This window comes from Synchiropus splendidus, chromosome 10 (assembly GCF_027744825.2).
Source record: "Synchiropus splendidus isolate RoL2022-P1 chromosome 10, RoL_Sspl_1.0, whole genome shotgun sequence".
NCBI lineage: Eukaryota > Metazoa > Chordata > Actinopteri > Syngnathiformes > Callionymidae > Synchiropus > Synchiropus splendidus.
This window is the reverse complement of record NC_071343.1, coordinates 8,754,238-8,773,238: the sequence shown is the minus strand read 5'-3', so window position 1 is coordinate 8,773,238 and position 19,001 is coordinate 8,754,238. Positions and strand designations below refer to the sequence as shown.

At 42.6% G+C, this 19,001-nt stretch overlaps 1 protein-coding gene across 1 annotated transcript; it reads right to left on the bottom strand.

Moving 5' to 3' along the window:
- Positions 1 to 97: 97 nt before the first annotated feature.
- pou1f1 (POU class 1 homeobox 1) lies at positions 98 to 15,339 on the bottom strand. The gene is made up of 7 exons (XM_053877494.1): positions 15,204 to 15,339; positions 12,654 to 12,812; positions 10,629 to 10,727; positions 1,471 to 1,734; positions 1,240 to 1,404; positions 605 to 665; positions 98 to 338 (listed from the first exon to the last, which is right to left on the bottom strand). Exons 1-7 carry the CDS (start codon positions 15,337 to 15,339, stop codon positions 98 to 100), a joined length of 1,125 nt encoding a protein of 374 aa, XP_053733469.1.
- Positions 15,340 to 19,001: the final 3,662 nt, after the last annotated feature.

Sequence of the window (19,001 nt, the reverse complement as noted above, 5' to 3'; positions counted from 1 at the left end):
TGTTCAGCAAGTATATATATATATATATATATATATATATATATATATATATATATTAGTTAAAGGCCATGTGTGTTCACTGAGGTCCAGTTAACCATCAGACCAGCTGCTGTTGTGTTTTGCTCATCTGCGTGATACAGCTGGGGCTGATTTTGGAGAGGCACGAGTTCAGTTTGAGACTGGTTTTCACCCGCTTCTCCCGTTGCCTCCTGTTGCAGAACCAGACCCGGACGACCTCCTTCTCTAGATGCAGGCCTTTGGCGATGCGTGCGATCTCCTGAGAGGACGGTTTACACTTCTCCACAAAGCTAAGCTCCAGAGCTTCTTTGGCTCCCAGGCTGCGGGAGTCAACAAAGTAAGTGAGTCAGAACAACACAACTACACCACGAATCGTTAGTGATGGGATGATGAGGCTTCATGAAACAGTGTCCTAATTTTCAGAGCCCACTAGATGGCGCTCTCTGCACTAATGTCTTTGGATTTGAACAACAATTTCAATGAAACTTCACATCATTTTTAAACCTGACTGCCACCTATTGACCTCTGAAAATAAAGACACTGTTTCATGAAGCCTCATCTGCCCATCACTAGAGTTTGTCATCACCTGATCGTTGTCCTTCTTTTCCGCTTACGCTCGTGCAGCCCTATTTTGTCGTTGTTCAAGGCTGCAGGAATGAAGAACGTTTTTTTAAAAATATGTATTCTAACATGACTCATTTGCAGTGACTCAATCACATCCTCAGCTGGATTTCTAACATCAATTTCCTCTACCACAGTTTTTCTCAGACCGAGTTGCAAAAATAAGAGAGAGGTTATTCAACCATGCAAAAGCACAATTACAGAATTGAATATTAAGTGAGGTCATAAAAGAGGTCAATAACTTACTTACTAAATTAATTTAAGTATTACATTGAACATTATTATGGAAAATAAGTTGGAAGAGCCGCTCACTCCAATCTACATTGTGTTTTTTTTCCCCCTGTACCCAATATTATTGCACCACATTAATTGTTACGCAACTATATATATATATATATATATATATATATATATATATATATATATATATATATATATATATATATATATATATATATATATATATATATATATATATACAATGCCAACATTATAAACCACACGTAAAAATGGTTGTTAAAGGTTCTGTGGCCGTGAAGGGTCCGATATGTTTCTGGAAAGAGGCGGAACACTTGAGTTGGACAGTGAACAGTCACTCACCACCTGCCAACTCGGCCTCATCCAACCACTTGGCCAGGATGCTTTTGAGCTTGCAGGCGTTCTTGAAGCTCAGCTGCAGATTCTCGAAGCGACAGATGGTGGTCTGGCTGAACTCTGAACCGTGGACCGCTGCGAGAGCCTCGCCCACGTTTGTTTGCGTGTAACCTACAGGTCAGGTCGGTAGACGGATTAAAATCACTTCAGTGGCTGGAATATTCATTTGAATATTACCGAGTTTGATCCTGCGGATTTTAAAGTCATTGGCAAACATCTCCAGCTCTCGGATCTGCGGGGAGTCCATGGCCGGAGCGTCCTCTAGATCTTGCAGGCTCTTCCTTTGAGCGTCGGTTTTCATCTCGCCCAGCAAGGGCCCCCCGGGGACCTCATCAGTTAGCAGGAGGGCCGAGGGCAGTGAGGAGAAACTGTGGCCTAATGCACAGGAGCTGCTGCTCAGTCCAGGATCTGGGAACCTGTACAAGCACGAAGTCAGAGAACCTACAGCGAAGGAGAAAGACAGGAGAGGAGAAGAGAATTACACGATCATGGAAACATTGGAAAACCTGTTAGGTTCCTGAGCGTATCACGGCCAATTCTTCCCCTCGGACTTATCCAGGAAAATCAAACAGCTCGAGATGAAACTACGACTTCAGTCACAGACACAGTGAGGTCTTCAATACATATGAAATACATGTAAAACCAATGTTTGAATATGCAATACTGTTGAACAGGATATTCAGGCGCTTTCTGCCACTACAAAATATAAAATTAAGATACTACTGCCTCAACTGAATGTTCCAGTGACTTCGAAGTCATTGTAAGGCGGTCAGAACATTACCGTTTGAGCCATTGCCATCGTCTGCTTCTGTGTAAAAATGTAGTAAATAAATAATTCTAAGACCGAAAATTGTCATAGTAGGGATGGAGCTTTAACAGTGATCATGACTAGTTGCTTTTTAATATTCGCTCTTCACACATAAGGTTCCTTTTCAGAGTTGCTACAGTGATTAGCAAACTCTCGGCTGCAGGAACATTTCTTGTGCTTCTTTCATCAGTTTTGCAAAGATCGCAATCCCATTCAGTCTGTTTCATGATAGATGTTTTGGTTATGATCTGGCGCACTGAAAAAAAGTCAAAAAGTCAAAAAAAGCAAAAATCCAGAAAATTTTCGCATGACTAATCTGTATATGTTAATTTATGAATCAAAATTGAAAAAAAAAACAAGTTAGTCCTCCACTCGTGTATATATATATATATATACACGAGTGGAGGACTAACTTGTTATATATATATATATATATATATATATATATATATATATATATATATATATATATATATATATATATATATATATATATACTGCCTGGCCAAAAAACAGTCACCACCAAAAAAAAGGGTCATACAGTCTAATATTTCGTTGGACCGTCTTTAGCTTTGACTACAGCACGCATTCGCTGTGGCATTGTTTCGATAAGCTTCTGCAATGTCACCAGATTTATTTCCATCCAGTGTTGCACTCATTTTTCAGCAAGATCTTGCATTGATGATGGTAGAGTCTGACCAAAAGCCTTCTCCAGCACATCCCAAAGATTCTCAATGGGGTTCAGGTCTGGACTCTGTGGCCAATCCATGGGTGACAATGATGTCTCATGCTCCCTGAACCAGTCTTTCACAATTTGAGCCCGATGAATCCTGGCATTGTCATCTTGGAATATGCCCGTGCCATCAGGGAAGAAAAAAATCCATTGATGGAATAACCTGCTCGTTCAGTATATTCAGGTAGTCAGCTGACCTCACTCTTTGAGCACATCATGTTGCTGAACCTAGAGCTGACCAACTGCAGTGACCCCAGATCCAGGATCCAGGTGGCATATCATTGAGGGGGTGTTAACATTGTATAACATTGTAAATGTCATGTTATATGTCATAAGTGGTCTTCAGCTGTTCTCTATGCCACAGCATTTGTACCTACATGATGCTTCAGTGTGTATTGACCTCAAAGAATTCTGCATGTGTTTGTCTCCTCAGTTTCAGCGACACTCGTGTAAGTTAGCGAAGAGTGGTGGTCTGGGAAAAGGTTTGGCCTTGCAGCACCATACATTTAGCATATAAATAAGTTTGCAGTCCAAGTGGTGGGCTTTATAACAGTCCATGCGAGAGCCAAAACATGCGTTTTCAAATAAAATTTGAAAATACAAAAAATTTGAAAGACATTGCAGGTCTCGAAAGTTTAAAGTGCTCATTGGAAAATGCTTTGGGAAAAAGGCACCCTCTCTTGGAGGCTTTACACTGGCTGGGAACACAGCAGTGGTGTTTGTTCATTATTTTCGAGGATCTGTTGGAGCTGGTTTCTTTCTTTTGTTTGGATAATGACCATGTTAGCAGCAGACTGCAGAGTGCAGGATGAATAATTGCAATAGTCCTTCCACTCCTTCGTGCTTCAGCACTCTGCACAGCTGCAGGGAAACTCATGCTTTAATCAATCCGCCAAACAAATACAACAAAAGCAACGGAGAGATCACATGGACTGGTGAGAATGGATCAATTGCACTGGGATTATGCTTTGAAGAGTCTTTTGAAGTTGAAAAAAGTGGTGATGGCCTATAGGTTAATGATGCGTTTGTGTCCTGACAGGATTTTTGCCCCTCAAAATCTCACCTCAGCTCGATTCTATGACAATAAAATGATCCTGTCAGTTCATCCATCGTTCTTGTTCAACACCGCCATCTAGTGGTGCAACTGCTGCAGTGCGGCAAATTCCACCGCACTCCATCAGATGCTCGAGCGCCTTTTCATTCTCTCCCTTGGGTCCCGAAGCGCACGCCAAGATGCAACATAATGAAATTGTCGGAGACATTTCCGAGGGAAACAGTCACAAGATCCAATCTTTTTAAGAGGATCTGGACGGCGGAATGACTTTGCCCGGGGAAATGTCTCCAACCACCGACTCAGCCAATCAGGAGAGGCCTTTACAATCCTATAAATCCATCGAGCATATGTTTTCGGGGCGCTCCAGATGACGACAGCGTCGTAAACGTTTTATCTGTAGAGTCTGAGCTAAGAAATAAGGACTCACGTTTAATAGCAAATAAAATCTGAGATTCATTTGCTATTAATTTGAACGCATCAGAATAACAAGGACAATAAAGGTTAATTTTTATGAAGGTAACAGTCATCTACTGCAACTGAAATATTTCATCATTCAGTTCCTCTTTGATGTACAGTGGTACCACGGTTCTCGACCACAATCCGCTCCAGACGGCCGTTTTTTCCCATCACAATGAATGGAAAAAGAAACAATGCGTTCCAAGCCTTAAAATAGTCTTTTGTAGGAGTGAATGTAGAGTGTCTGCTGCAGGTGGCTGTTCCTCTATGTGTGTGGCCGCTGCATGTGGGAGGGGTTGCCGAGTGAGTGAGGTCTCTCCAGAAGTGAAGAGGTGCCCGGTGCGTGTCCAGCTCTGAATGTGCGCTTCTGTGCAGTTTGGCTGTGACAAAGTCATAAACCAAGTCACGCTCTGTCCCAGACTCGCCTCATCCCTGTCCCAGCTCCAGCCCACAACAGGACATCAAACCCTGGAGTGGAGGTGTGGAGAGCGAGCACCTCCCCTGTGACACTCTACCACGGTCGATTCCAAATTTTTGTTCGAATTGCGATTTGTTCGAAGTCTGAGACGTTCGAAAACCGAGGTACCACTGTACACTGAAACTAGCAGTTGATGAGTGACAATAGCGCAGAATTTTGATCTGCAAACTGGATGGTGTGAAGTATCTTACTTTGGAAGTTTAACTTGGAAGAAAGACAATCTAAACAATGTCACGAAAGAAAGCTGGGACTTCTACAAAGGAGTTAAAACTTTCCACAATGCATTTCTTCTCTCTCATAGCTACAAATACAGAATTGCAACAATTCAATTGTGTTGAGGTGTCAAGTTTGAACCGTTGTCCTTCACCCCCTGCGCTCGGCCTTTCCCTTTCTTAGGGAAACTTAAGCCCTCAATACAGCTGTAAAATCTGAAATATAAAATAATAATAATAATAATAATAATAATAATAAATAATTGTGATTCAGTTATTTTGAGCCATACTGGTCTCCGTCCTCTTCTGCAACACAATGAATAAACAATTGTTGCGCATTACTGTGTTCTTAGCTTGTTTGCCTTCCCACACAAGAGTTTTATGTGTATGAATTATTCACCAATTACATAACTGGCACTTGTTTTGGCCAACGTCTATGCCTGTTGGTGTTGCAGCAGAAGATTTTTCAAGAAGGGGCATCTCTGAACTACATCCATTTGAAGATCAGTATTGAGAAAGAACGCTCAAAACTGAAGCCCATTGAAGTGATTTTAAGCTTGTCGTGAAGTCAGTCAGAGGTGCTTCATTGTTTGTCATGAACCTTATTTCAAGGGGGAAAAATGCCTCACACATTTTACTTGTTATTTATTTATTTATCATCTTTTTGTTCTCTTGTGTTTTGAATGTTCTTATCCTGATTTTCTGTAAATGTATTGCTTTATTTTATTTAAATATTGCTTTGCTTCTGCATTTTTTAAATTAGTATTTATTGATATAATTTTCATATAGTTGTGTCACCACAAAAGTGTGTTCTTTCAATCGCATTAAAAGGTGACCTCCATGGTTATGTATACCCATGGAGGTGATGTGACTGTAGGCGAGGAACAGAGGAGTAAATTTTGTTTGTCTTCCGAATTATTATATGGATCCACAAATCTATTGGTCACTCTCTGGCAAGGGAAGCCTGCTGCTCGTCTTGAGTGTGGGATGTGTGAGCAAGTTCTGGAATGCTGCTGTCACCTGCTGTCGTATGGAGTTAAAATTAAAAAGCATTGAATGGCGTGTATGAAATAAATGTACTGCAGTAATATTGAGGGGAAAAAATTGTGATGGGCTGGTGAGGCTTCACGTCACAGTGTACTCATTTTCAGAGCCACTAGATGGCACTCTGTGCCCTAAAGTCTCTGGATTTGAGCGACAATTTGAGTAAAATCTCACATGCCTTTTAAACGAGAGCGCCACCTACTGAAGTACACTGTTTCATGAAACCCATTGCTTAAAAACAATCACAATATGGGTGGGAATGACGCGGCCGATAAGCCTGGAACGCAGGCATTGACCGGCTTGCCTCAGAAGCACAGTGCTGAAGGTACGATAACGTCACTGACATAACAAGGCACCCCTGTGGTGATGTGATGGAGTTGAGCACGGACCTAAAGAGGAAGCTTGTCTTTCTGCTTGACCACATATTGATTGTCCATCTATCCAGAAGCATGAAAACCATCATAGGTGCGGAGCTAGCGGAACCCTGGGGAGATGATCTAGCCAACAAAATACAAAGGCCTTATCAAAGGCCTGAGAAAAACATGCAGCCATCCCTCCATCGACGCCAACTGTGGTGGGCTCCCATAGAAATCTGTGTGTGACCCTCCAGAGTGATGGACTGGTGCTTAAAAAGCTCTATGAAGCCACCATTGTCTGAGCCGCCAGCTCAAGAATCGCAGATGGAACCCTCTGGCAGGTGAAGGCTTGTCAGTCTCCTCAGCTCCACTCAGACAACATGTGCGCGCCGATGAATGCCACCGCGGCTCTGCATCATTCCTGCTGCTGCAGCTTGGGGTGAAGCTGTGGTTCACTTCACCCTTGAATTTTTGTACACATTCCTAAAAGGAAATGAATACCTCTGTGAACTAAGCCTTTGCCTGGAGGGAACACGACCCCTACTACTGCCACCTGCTGTCCCCTTAAGCTCATTGCTTTGAACTATATTTCAAATGCTAAAAACACTATGAAATGTAGGGGCAACTAGGGTTTAAAAGAAAAGCTACACTCTTGCGTACATTTGTTTTAGCTAGTTTACCCCCCTCTTTTTTCGCTCCCCCCCGAAAAGTCAGCTGCTGGACCCATTTGCCTTCCAGCGCCTCCTGGGCACACATTTTTATCCTTAACTATGCTGTCACTATGATGAAGCTCACCGCCTCATGTAAAGAAGAACTCAATCTGTACTCACGCAAAAACAGTTTTTAAAGTGTTTTGCTTTATGATCGAGTAAATACGGAGTTTAAGATGAATGCTCGGTGTCCCTGAAGCACCGAGGGCAACATCTGCTCACTGGATTTAACACTGCATGATATTCATGAGCTCACAGACCTGTGGAGCCGTTCACAGTTCGACAGCCGCTGAAGTTCTCGCCGAAGAAAAAAAAAAAAAGAAGTTGAAAGTTTGTTGAGGCCGAGCCAGAAAATGTAATGCAGGTGAAAGACTGCGAAGGCACTGACAACCGAAGAGAAGCAGGGAATTTTGGAGCTTCCGCTGACACCGACACTGCTTTTAAAATGGAATGAAACAAGCGCCACGTGAAAGATGACGGGGTCAATTTCTTCCTCTCATTTAATTTAGTCGGGTTTAATGTCATTTGCTTTATTGCGCCGTTTCCGATCACACACTGGTGTTTCAGTCCATTTTGAACGAGTTTCATTTTGAATCCCCGGGGGATAAAATCCTCACACTAATTCCACTCCACGTGCAACCAGGCGTGAATAAACAGCAAGTTCAGGATTTTGTTTCAAAACACTGGCTAATTGGAAACTTCACATCGTGGTGGAATTTCCCCACTGTGCCACAAATAAAAGGACATAAACGATGTTTAAGTAATATTAACACTTGAGCTTATTCTTGAAATGTGATGTTTCTTATTTAAGTTAAAGAGAATTAGAAGAGAATTAAATGCTGTGGAATAGAGGTGTCCAGGCCAAAATACTCTCAGTGGCCCAACTGGACCACCTTGAACTATGACAGTACGTTGTGAGTAGGGATGTTCCGATCGCTGCCGATCACCGATACCGATCAGCCAGAGTGGATTGACAATGAATTTGTTGAGACCTCTTGAGTACATGATGTGAAAACATCAACCATTAAATCATTTTAATTCAGGCACATTTTAATATAACTCTTCAAGGAGGCAAAAAATAGGAAAAAAAAAACCTTGCAGAATGCCGCAACTATTATGTCAAAAGGACAACGAAGAAACATTTAATTCGATGTGAGTCATCGCAGTTCTCTTGAGACTTTGCTGTGTCCGTGAAATATTTACATTCTGGCCGCTTGTAGCGGGACTCCGAGACAGAGAGCACTGCATGAATGAAAGTTTCCAATCCCGATGTTTTAAAATGTTTCAGATTCAGGTGGCGGATGAACACTGCACCCGTCTCCAAAACGGCGACAGACTCGGTCGTTTCCGTCTCCGCCTCCGCATAAACGACACCTGAGAACGGCTGCTAGCTTGGTGAGATCAATGATTATTTCTTGGGCAATGAGCTGAGCGTTCCCAATGTGATGCTCGGACCGGCGGGTGTTGCTAAACGTCAGCTGCGCTAACAGCCTGCTGCGGAGGAACCAGCGACCTCACTTTCATGAGCCTGGAAAACTCTTCGCGCTCCGTCAAGTGCTGGCGCTTTAAATGGCGTGTTTAATTTGGAGGCGCTTCCCTACATAGTATTTTCCCGTGCATGTGCCGCAGGACGCAAAGTTTACATGACCGATTGAAAGAACTTTCACGGCAGACACGATGCTGCCCAGTGAGCAGCAAGTGGGGATGAGCTCAACTGGGGGAGATTCATCAGAGCCGTGGCTGTCACACGTGACGGTTGTTGTGATCAGGACGTGACAGATAGTGATCGGCATACACCGATCACGCTGATATCTGTGACCGTTCAATCAGAGCATCCCTACCTTTCGTTTCAGTCTTTCCATTCGTAATATACCATCACAATCTTCCATTATAGAAACCTCCTCCAGTTGTTCTTGGGGCCTGCAGAGGTTTTCCCAGGCCAACCGAGCGAGGCTCTCCTCCTCAGCTTGGATGGACATTCTTAAACTACCTCGTCTGGGAGGCAGGTGGGACTCTTCTTCTTCTCTGTTTCTCTTCGTCACCGCACCTCTCGTGAGAATCCGACCAAGCAAACTCATTTGATTGCTTGTTCATCTTAGTCACAAGTAATACATGGAGAGCTTTGCCATTTGGCTCAGCTCTTTTGTCGCTACAGCAGAAGGGAGGCTTACAAAGGAAATTCTTGAAGAGAGAGATTGCTTCAAGTATCGAGCATCTGTGGTCACAATTGCGCCAAGGAAAGGAGATTTAAATGGCTGCATCAGTAACGCACAGCTTCCCTTCTGTTGCCTTCACTCAGGACAGGATATGCAGCTAGCAAGTAAACTTGAGCCATGCCGAGCTCTTGTCTGAACCATCCACCCTTACAACTTGGTCTACGATGGATCTCTCCATGTATTTCACCGTCACGATTCACTGTGGAACTGACTGGCAGCCTGTGCTTGGTTACCCTACAGTCATGACACAGTGAACTTACTCTCATGGCAAGGCTGAATAAAGTACAGCAACAAGAACAAGTAAGCTACTGTATTCAGGGCCGAGGGGACCCCTTGAAATACTTCGGGTGACTATCAGCTCTCCTGCAGCACATGTCAGTTTCAACAGAGTAACTCCATGAGTTCATTTTAGGCCTCAGTGTTTAACACTTAAAAGACAAATGGCCCCCAAAAAAATCGAAAAAGATGATGATGCAGAGTGAACAAATATACAACAAGTCAACCTTTGTGGCATTTGGGCTGTGATCCAATATCCAGTCAGACAGACAGCTACACTCAATTTAGGCTCTGACAAGAAGAACCAATGACATTAAGAATTAGAAATTACATGACCGTGAAGGTTCTCAGCTGCAGATGCTTGGATAAATATGAATTGTGTTTGGGCTGCGCCTTGGTTTTTGGCCCCTCGTGTGATTGAGACAGACACCTCTGTCGAGCAGAGACGAGACTGGCCTTGTTGGAAAGCTTTTATTCAAATTAGTGTGGATGTGAGTGGCTTCCTGAACACCAGCACCATCTCGGGATGGATGGAGGATGAGCTTTTTTTTCATCATAATTCAACTTAAGTCGCCTGTAAATGTGTTTTGTTACATTGACTTGAATGTTTAATGATTCCAACTTGGACCAAAAACGCCATAAACAGTGACTCGAGCTTCCTGCCTCCCGCACTCGTAAACAAGACCCCAAGAAACTTGGAACCGAAGAGTTTCATTTCCATTGGGACAGAACATTCTGTCCTTCATTGACAGCCAGTATTTTGGTTCCGTTCTGGGCCAGAATTTTCACACGTTTGTGAAACAATACTACCAACTTAAAAAATAATGACAAATAAAACCCCACTCTCTCCTGTCATGTTTCAACCATGACCTTCAATCTAAAACAGATTTTCACTCCGAAAGCCGACTTCAAATGGAAACAAACTGCCGGTTCAATTCACAGAATAATGACATGCCTCTGTGAGCGAGGCCCGCGACAGACATGGTTATTACCTTGCAGTGGATTTGCGGCGTTGACCATGTTGGGGTGAGGGACGCCGCACGTCTGCAGGATGCGAGTCTGAGAGATACTGGCCGACAGCATCTCCTGAGCTACGGCGAGAGACAAACGTGTGACTGGTTATGAGCTCATGCTACTTTATCAGTTAATTGCTGTTCTTTTCCCATTAGCAGAACCATCGTTCACTGTGACTCTCTTTACCTCAAAATGCCACTGCATTGCGTTTGTGGGTTTTTTTTTTTTTTTTTGTTCTTCGCCTTCAACAGAGTCCTTTTGACCACCACCATGGTTTCACATGTGGTTTCCCTCTAGATCAGCTGATCCTAAAACATGGTGTAGGTTTTTGTCCCAGCCCAACTAGCACAGTCATCTTCACCAGTCAGGTCTCTGACCCCTGTCATCATTTGAGTGATGCTGGCTTCAGCTGAGGATGAGTTTGCCCTCCCTTGCTCTGAAAGATCTCATGATAGGACACTTTGTTGAACCTTTTCATGACACTTTTCAATTTGTTCTTCAGAATACAGTCCAAAATTGGACCAATTATCCCATCAGACGGGATAATCCGGGTCAACAAGGGTCATGTCGAAAGCCAGGTCTTCACCAAATTGAACGTCCTCGTGATGCTAGAGAAGAAGAATGGATCTTCATGTGTTCAGAAGCATCAATTACTTCGACTTGACTTGACGCCCTAATCACCACCTCTGCACCACGTTGTGCTTGGTGGTTCATCTAAATATTTCTGATACCATTTTTTTCCAAAACGCGTAATGTACTTGTATTTGAGGACTCACAGATACGGAGCACTTATACCATTGCACATAGTTACTTTGAATTTTTCCCCTCCATCTATATTGTTATTTTAACAACGTTCCTCAGTACAGTGGTACCTCGGTTTTCGGGCGTCCCGGACTTCAAACAAATCAGAGTTCGAACAAAAAATTCGAGATTTTTTTGCTTCAGAACTCGAACGCCCCTGAAAAAGCCGAAAAAACGTAATGTTCGCGGACCGATCAGCTGACCCACGAGGCGCTTTGTTATTGTGTATAACGCAGCCTCTGTATGCAGACGTGTCCCGTTAGCTACATTTACTGACTGTTGTTTCTTCATATTGAGGTATAAAACCTTTCCTGTCTCCGCACTGGACCGTGGTAGAGTGTCACAGGGGAGGTGCTCGCTCTCCACACACACTCCAGGGTTTGATGTCCTGTTGTGGGCTGGAGCTGGGACAGGGATGAGGCGAGTCTGGGACAGAGCGTGACTTGGTTTATGACTTTGTCACAGCCAAACTGCACAGAAGCGCACATTCAGAGCTGGACACGCACCGGGCACCTCTTCACTTCTGGAGAGACGTCACTCACTCGGCAACCCCTCCCACATGCAGCGGCCACACACATAGAGGAACAGCGCACCTGCAGCAGACACTCTACATTCACTCCTACAAAAGACTATTTTAAGGCTTGGAACGCATTACTTCTTTTTCCATTCATTGTAATGGGAAAAATCGATTCAGGTTTTGAGAAAATCGCTTCTGGAACGGCCACCTGGAACGGATTGTGGTCGAGAACCCAGATACCACTGTATGTTTGTCTTGTACATAGCAGATGGTAACAAGTTTCACTGCAGTACTAACACAAATTTTACAATATTGTCATAAACTGACATTCAAAAACTGTACACTGCTGTAAAGTTGTGTTGGCTTCGTGGCTACGAGTACTCAAACTAGGTATTGGGCTGGTATCGGTCGTTCCCTACTAAATATCAAAGCCAGATCATCAAAACATCTATTGTACGTTGCTGTTATTACATATTTGCTACATAATGTTTCATCATTGTGGACAGTTTTCCATAGTATTGACGTATATTGGAGGTATTCAAGATTTTTGTGCACCTAAAAATAGTATTGAAATCACTGACTATAAACTTAAAGCTCTTGTGGGCCACAGAAAATGACTTGAGGTGGAAGACTTGGCCAGTGGCCTTGAGTTTGAGTCATGTGAACTTAACAGTGTAAAACCCACCTGCCATTATTCCGTAGGTCGCAGGCTGGTTGCTGTAATGACACGGGGTGACGGGGTAATGGAGGCTCGAGGGGCTGCCGCCCAAGGTGTTGCCGAGAGAGTTGGAGAGGTGCATGTGGGGGCGCTTGGTAGGTTGACCCAGAGCCAGACCGGACGACACTAACAGGAAAGCATAAATGCACTCAAACCAAACCAAAGAAAAGTAGAAACACAAAAGTGCTAGTACATTCTGAAGCAGCATGTAGTCCATCCCATATTAGGTCAGTGTGAAACCCGGCCATGTCGGAATATTGTTTTCTAATTTTCTGTAGTGATATTGAAATTGTTGAATAACATAAAATAAGTACAAAAAAGTATATAAATGTGTACTCACCACATTCATTGAAATTCTTCATGGAAATTATATTCTGTATGTAATAATATTGCGCCTTTAACTGTAGAATTCCCAATTTTATTCTGCCTTTTTAATACATTATATATTAATTTTTAGTGTTCAATTTTGCTCTAAATAATGATCCGTTAGACTGGAAATAATTACAAAATAATGCCACAGAATAACCACATTTCTAATTATCTTAGTCCTTGCATTTGTCCTAGTTAAAAAAATGCAGGGGCGAAAAATATATATTAAAAAAATATTGGATTTCATACTTTTTAAAGGAATGTTTGATACATTATCATAGGCCAAAATTCAGACTATAATAGAAGACTAAACAAAAATGTTGGACAGTCGAGTCCTTGATCGCCCAAAATGTTTACATGTTTTTTCAGATGGATCAATGTGTGTTTTTGCTCCCAGCAGAGATCCAAGCTGTTTGGCTTTTCCATTCAACTCAGAGATCAGAAAATAAACTGCACGTTTCGAAGCTGGCGTGTGCTGCCGTCACACACTGGAGACAGTGGGAAGAAGCGCTTTGTGTTAACCCAAAATAGCCTATACAAAAATGCTCATGTTGGAAACCAACAATCGACTGCACATTCCAGAATTACGTGACTCAAAATAGACATTTTGAAGGCTGTTTCTGAGCCATCCATCACACGCTCCATTTGAGTTCATTCACATAAGCGGCAATTAGGCTGCTCCCCCTCAGGAAGTGACTCCCTGAAGCTCCATTGTGAAACTGTGTGGGGAGATTTGCCCCATCGCACTGATGACGTTTCCCTGCTGCCATTATCCATTAAGTAGAGGCAGCTGCGCTGAATCCTCCAATTACTGATGTTGAAATAATGTCAGGATTGTTTTGAGAGAATCGACGCTTCAGTCAGATGCAGCGACGGAAACTGTGATAGGGTGCAGCACGTTGCAGAATTGAGTGGCTGGACTCAGTTATTGTCCGTAAGAAAAACTTGTGGCTCAACTCCACACACCTGTGGGGAGAGCGACGCCATCGACACCAAGCACACTCCAGGGGAACTTTGATATTTTCCAAGAGCTGAAGCAGTTTTGGGAGGCTAAAGTAACAGTCTTAAATTGATTTAAGAAAAATTATTATTTTTCTAAAATATAATACTGCTGACATGCGGGGATATAGTATATAAAATAAAAAATTGAAATTCAAAAATACAAAGGAGAGTTTGTGTTATCCTCATTTGCTGATATGTATTTTAGAATATAGACATCATGACCCTTTAATACATAAATACAAAGTTTATTTCCTGAAAATATATTATCTGACGTGAAGTTTTTATTTTTAAATTATTTCATTGTCAGGATTCAAGCAGAAAAAAAAATGTACACGTCATTCAAAGTAAATTTATGATGCATGAATAATGATACATTATAATGAGATTTGTTAATTTGCATTATTTAAAAACAACACAACACCAATATCTCTCTCTCTCTGTCTCTCTCTCTCTCTCTATATATATATATATAAAACCATGTGTCATATTATACATTAGTCTGAAGAATAAATATGTATATTTATAATTTATATAATAATTTCGTTTTCAAATACAATATATTATGATGTCATCAACCAACATGATGATATTGACTGATAATAATAATAATATAATAATAATACGTAAAATACTTATAATAATGTTATTATTATTGTTATTATTATTATTATTATAAGGTAAGTACATATAGAATTTGAATCAAATTAATTACATTGTGAGAAGTAATTATATAAAATAATAACATAATAAAATAACCAAAAATCAGCGTAAAATATGGCCAATAGTTTTACAATTCCCCCCCGTGGCAATAATAAAGCCCATCTAATCTAAATCTAGCAATGAAAAACATGACAAATATTAAAAATAATGGTTGCACTAATTCATTATTATGTAATGTAATGAATATTAATAAATATTAAAACTATGCCACAATATATCATATTAAAAGACAGAACAGAAGTTTCTTTTCTCAGGCTCAGCTCTGTAGTCACGAGCAGTGACTCCTGCTTTGAATAAATACTTCGTCTAACTTTCATGCACCACACAGCTTCCTTACTCCTTATGGAAATCAATATTCACAGAGCAGCAAGTTAAGCACAACGAAGGACAGCAGTCAGTGGAGTGGAGCCCAGGAGTCCAGTTTACCTGCAGATACCATGCTGTGAGCGTGGGACGAAGCTGGCAGACACTCGTTGCTGGAGCTGTGGTGCATGAAGATCGGGAGAGCCGAGTCTGCGGCCAGAGTGGTGAAGGAGTCTGCACTGAACGCCTGAGAGGCCATTCTCAATGTCTTTGGAGTGAAGTCCAATATTTGCTTCACAATCGCTCTTTTGGCTTCCTCTGGTTGGCAAGCTTCGAGTCTCTCATTGTTGTTTTGCTTAATTTATCCTATCGAACTTTCTCTACTCGAGCATCTGCCCATTTTCTTGACACACAGGTGAGTCTGTCGGGTCCTGAGGGTTCTGCATATGCAGGTATTTATACGTCTCTCACCAATGAGGAGCCCCGTTTCCTGACCTACCAATCCCATCCGTGTCTCTGCTGTTATTACTTCTGTCATCCTGCGTCCAAATCCAGGATTAGGCTCTGAAGCGACGGAGAAACCTGATCTGGTTCTCCTCTCGTCCGCTCCTCAGTCCTCTCCCTGATTAAAAGTCTGACCGGGTACTACCACAAGTAAACACGGCAGGTCTCGCATACATGCTCGACATTAAACCGTTGAGATACTTGTACGCATTTATGGCAGAAGCAGACAAAACAACACTCCTCCCTGCTGATGCGGTCACCGGCACAAGCGGCGTGAAGATATGTGGTTCCGTTACATGATTCAAACTTTGCTCTCGCTTTTCATGTGCAGACACGAAGGACAACAGCTTAAACATTTCAGGGCGTCACGAGACCACACGAGCGCCTCATTAGCAGCAGCAACAGTGGGAGAATGGAACAGAGGATAATGTGCGATCCCACAGGCACCTGAATGGAGGATTCTCTTAAATCTGCCCCGCAGTAGCTGCATGTATACGACTCTGGAGTAATTACCGGCACCAAGAGCGCTGTAATTGGAAATGTAGTCCGTTGAAATCGCTCTGTTGAATTGTAATGAAAAGGATGGCGTCCATTTTCAGTCTCTCAGGTGAATTAAGTCAAGCTAGGGGGGTTCAGAAACCACCACGTGGAGTTTGGCTTCTACGTGATGAAGAAAACCAATTAGGTTTCAGTTCCTACGCTTCCCATTTCATTGGCCTGTCGGTACAATTCCGTGCATGAGAGATGGATAAACTAGGGGGTGGGGCTTATTCCAAGGCCTTATATAGTGACTTTTGAACTTTATGTTTTGTGGAATCATCAGATTTATCATATGAGCAGAAGCATGTCTGAAGGTCATAGAAAGTCTGGAGTGAAGAGTGCCAATGTTGATGGGAAAGCAAGATGACTCAGTCATCGGAGGTTTAAAGTAAGCAAATGTAGGCAGGGTGGATGGATGGATAGAAGGGTAGAAAGGGTGACAGATGGATGGAAGAAGGGGTATGTAGTTAGACAGAGGTAATGAAGGTGGAATGGACGGATCTTGGGCTGTAGGGATACTTTAATGGATGGATGAAGGAATGTACCAAGGAAGGGTAGGAAGGACAGTGGAGAGACTGACGGACCAAGGGGTACGTCGGATAGATGGGTGTAATGAGGGGGAAATGGATGGATAACGGCCAGAAGGGAAGACAGATACTTTGATGGATGGATGGTTGGAGGGGTGAACAGACAGACAGACAGAACAAGAGATAGCTACTTACATGGAGGACGGATGGTCCGGTGAACAAAGATAGGGAGGGTAGATATGATGAGGGTTGAGGGTTTGGCAAATGGATGGATGGTGGGAAAGAGAGAGGGATGGGCAGACAGAAAGAAAAACAGATACTTATATGGATGATAGATGAAGGGTTGGAAGGATTTAGGGATGGAATGTAGGGAGAGTTGGACAGAGCAGATTCGATGGCTGGATGGATGCTGTGACGCAAGGATGGATGAACAGAGGGACAGTCAGAGAGGGAGGGAATATCTTTTCATTTTTTACCCTGCTATCTTCAGAGGCAACTAGAGTTTATTATATCTTTATACTGAAAGGCTTTGCAAGTTCTTTGACTGTGAAGCTACCAGTGACAGACTTCCTTAATCCCTGTACTGGTTTGAAGCCAGGATTCACTTCCTCCTTATCACGTCCAGTGTTCAGGCGCGAGCCCATGTTCTCTGTTAGAGGTCTGACCATTGACACAGTAGAGCTCTTCAGAGGGCTTTTTAATCATTTTAAGGGGAAGAAAGGTAAAGATCAAAGATAGGGTGGTCACCAATTACCTGCTCATCCCATTCTGTTGCCTCCATTGTGAACGTATGGTGTCCATTTGGCGATGAATGCGCGGCGCTTCAGGTGAAACAGGAGGTCTCATCAGGGAGGATACAGGTTAATCTGAGGAGCATGGCCACTGTGTTGTGTCTGTTTTCCAGTTTATCCTGGGCTCGACTGCACTATTGTTGACTTAGGTGGGCAGCAGGTGTAAAATAGCTTGTGGGTGGCGGGCATGATTCAACTTGCTGAAGCTCACAGAGTATATTTGGACTGGTTGCGCTGCAGTCCGGGATGATTGATTTTCACTGAATGTTCGCACCACATAAGCACCACATGTACCACGATTATAAAACAAGCTGCGACCTGCTGACTTGGACTCACTAATGGATAATAATGCATTTATTACTGGAGTCGAATGAGTCAGTGTGTCGATCCTAAAGCCATGTCATGTATCATTGACTATACATCAGTGCAAGTCCGCATGACAGTCCGACTGCTCGCCATTGTCGCTGTTTCAGATGTAAACAATCTGTCCACTTATTATAAAAGCCAACTGAATATGATGCTGTCTGACAATAAAAAGCAAGCTTTCCAACACCACCACAAGCCTCTCCTCTTTCTCTTAAGTCGACGACTCCCACTCAGGCTAAAGACCATGTTTCCAGCTGACGAATCCATGCTTATTTTGGTGCGGCTAGAAAAAAACAAGCAGCGATTTCTTTTCAGTTAAGATGCAGCTTCAAAACGTCCAGTAATTTGAGCAATAAAACGATGAATCCATTTGACAATTAAAGCTTCAGAAACCCAGGGTATTACAAGTTAGTCAGGTGTCAGTGACTCTGCATCTTGTGTCTGTGTGGTTTTTTTTTGTGATTCATTCAATCACGGCTTTGGCTCTAAATCACCAAAGAAATGCTTGTAAAAATACTATAAATAAACTATGAGACTAAGCACATTAAAGGCTATCAGGAAAGTCAATACTAAAAGCAGCCCTTTGCTTGCTGTGCTGATGGATAGATGGGATTAGATCAAGGATGATGATGTTTGCTGATGATATAGTGATTCGTATGTTTCCTGGCAAGACAGAAATAGTCGAAAGCTGGAGAGAGGAGGAATGGAAGTCAGAAAAATCTGATCAGAATAAATGTGTATGAACAAGAGGGAGGAAGGGGACTGAATGATGATGAAGCTTCACAAAGCTGCGAGGGATGGGCTGATGAGGCTTCATGAAACACTGTCCTTATTTTCAGAGCTCAGCAGGCGGCAAGAATAATAAAATGTATCATGGAAATGGTCAGTAAAATCCCATGATTTTGAAGCAGAGAGTGCTGGTGGGCTGTAAAGGGTTTCATGAAGCCTCATCAGCACAGTACTACCTCCTGCCACTGTATCATTAACACACGCCATGCGTGTCTTGGTTCTACTGAGCTTCATTCCTCTTCTCTCCAGCTTCTCTCTCAACTCTTTGTTTACAAAATGGCTGCCTCACCCAATGTCAAGTCTCATCTTGCCAACACTGTGGACAACTCTTAAAATATGGAAACGCTTTAATAATAGTGTAATAAGAATAATTATTGTGCTGTATAGGATAAGGTTTTTGGTCA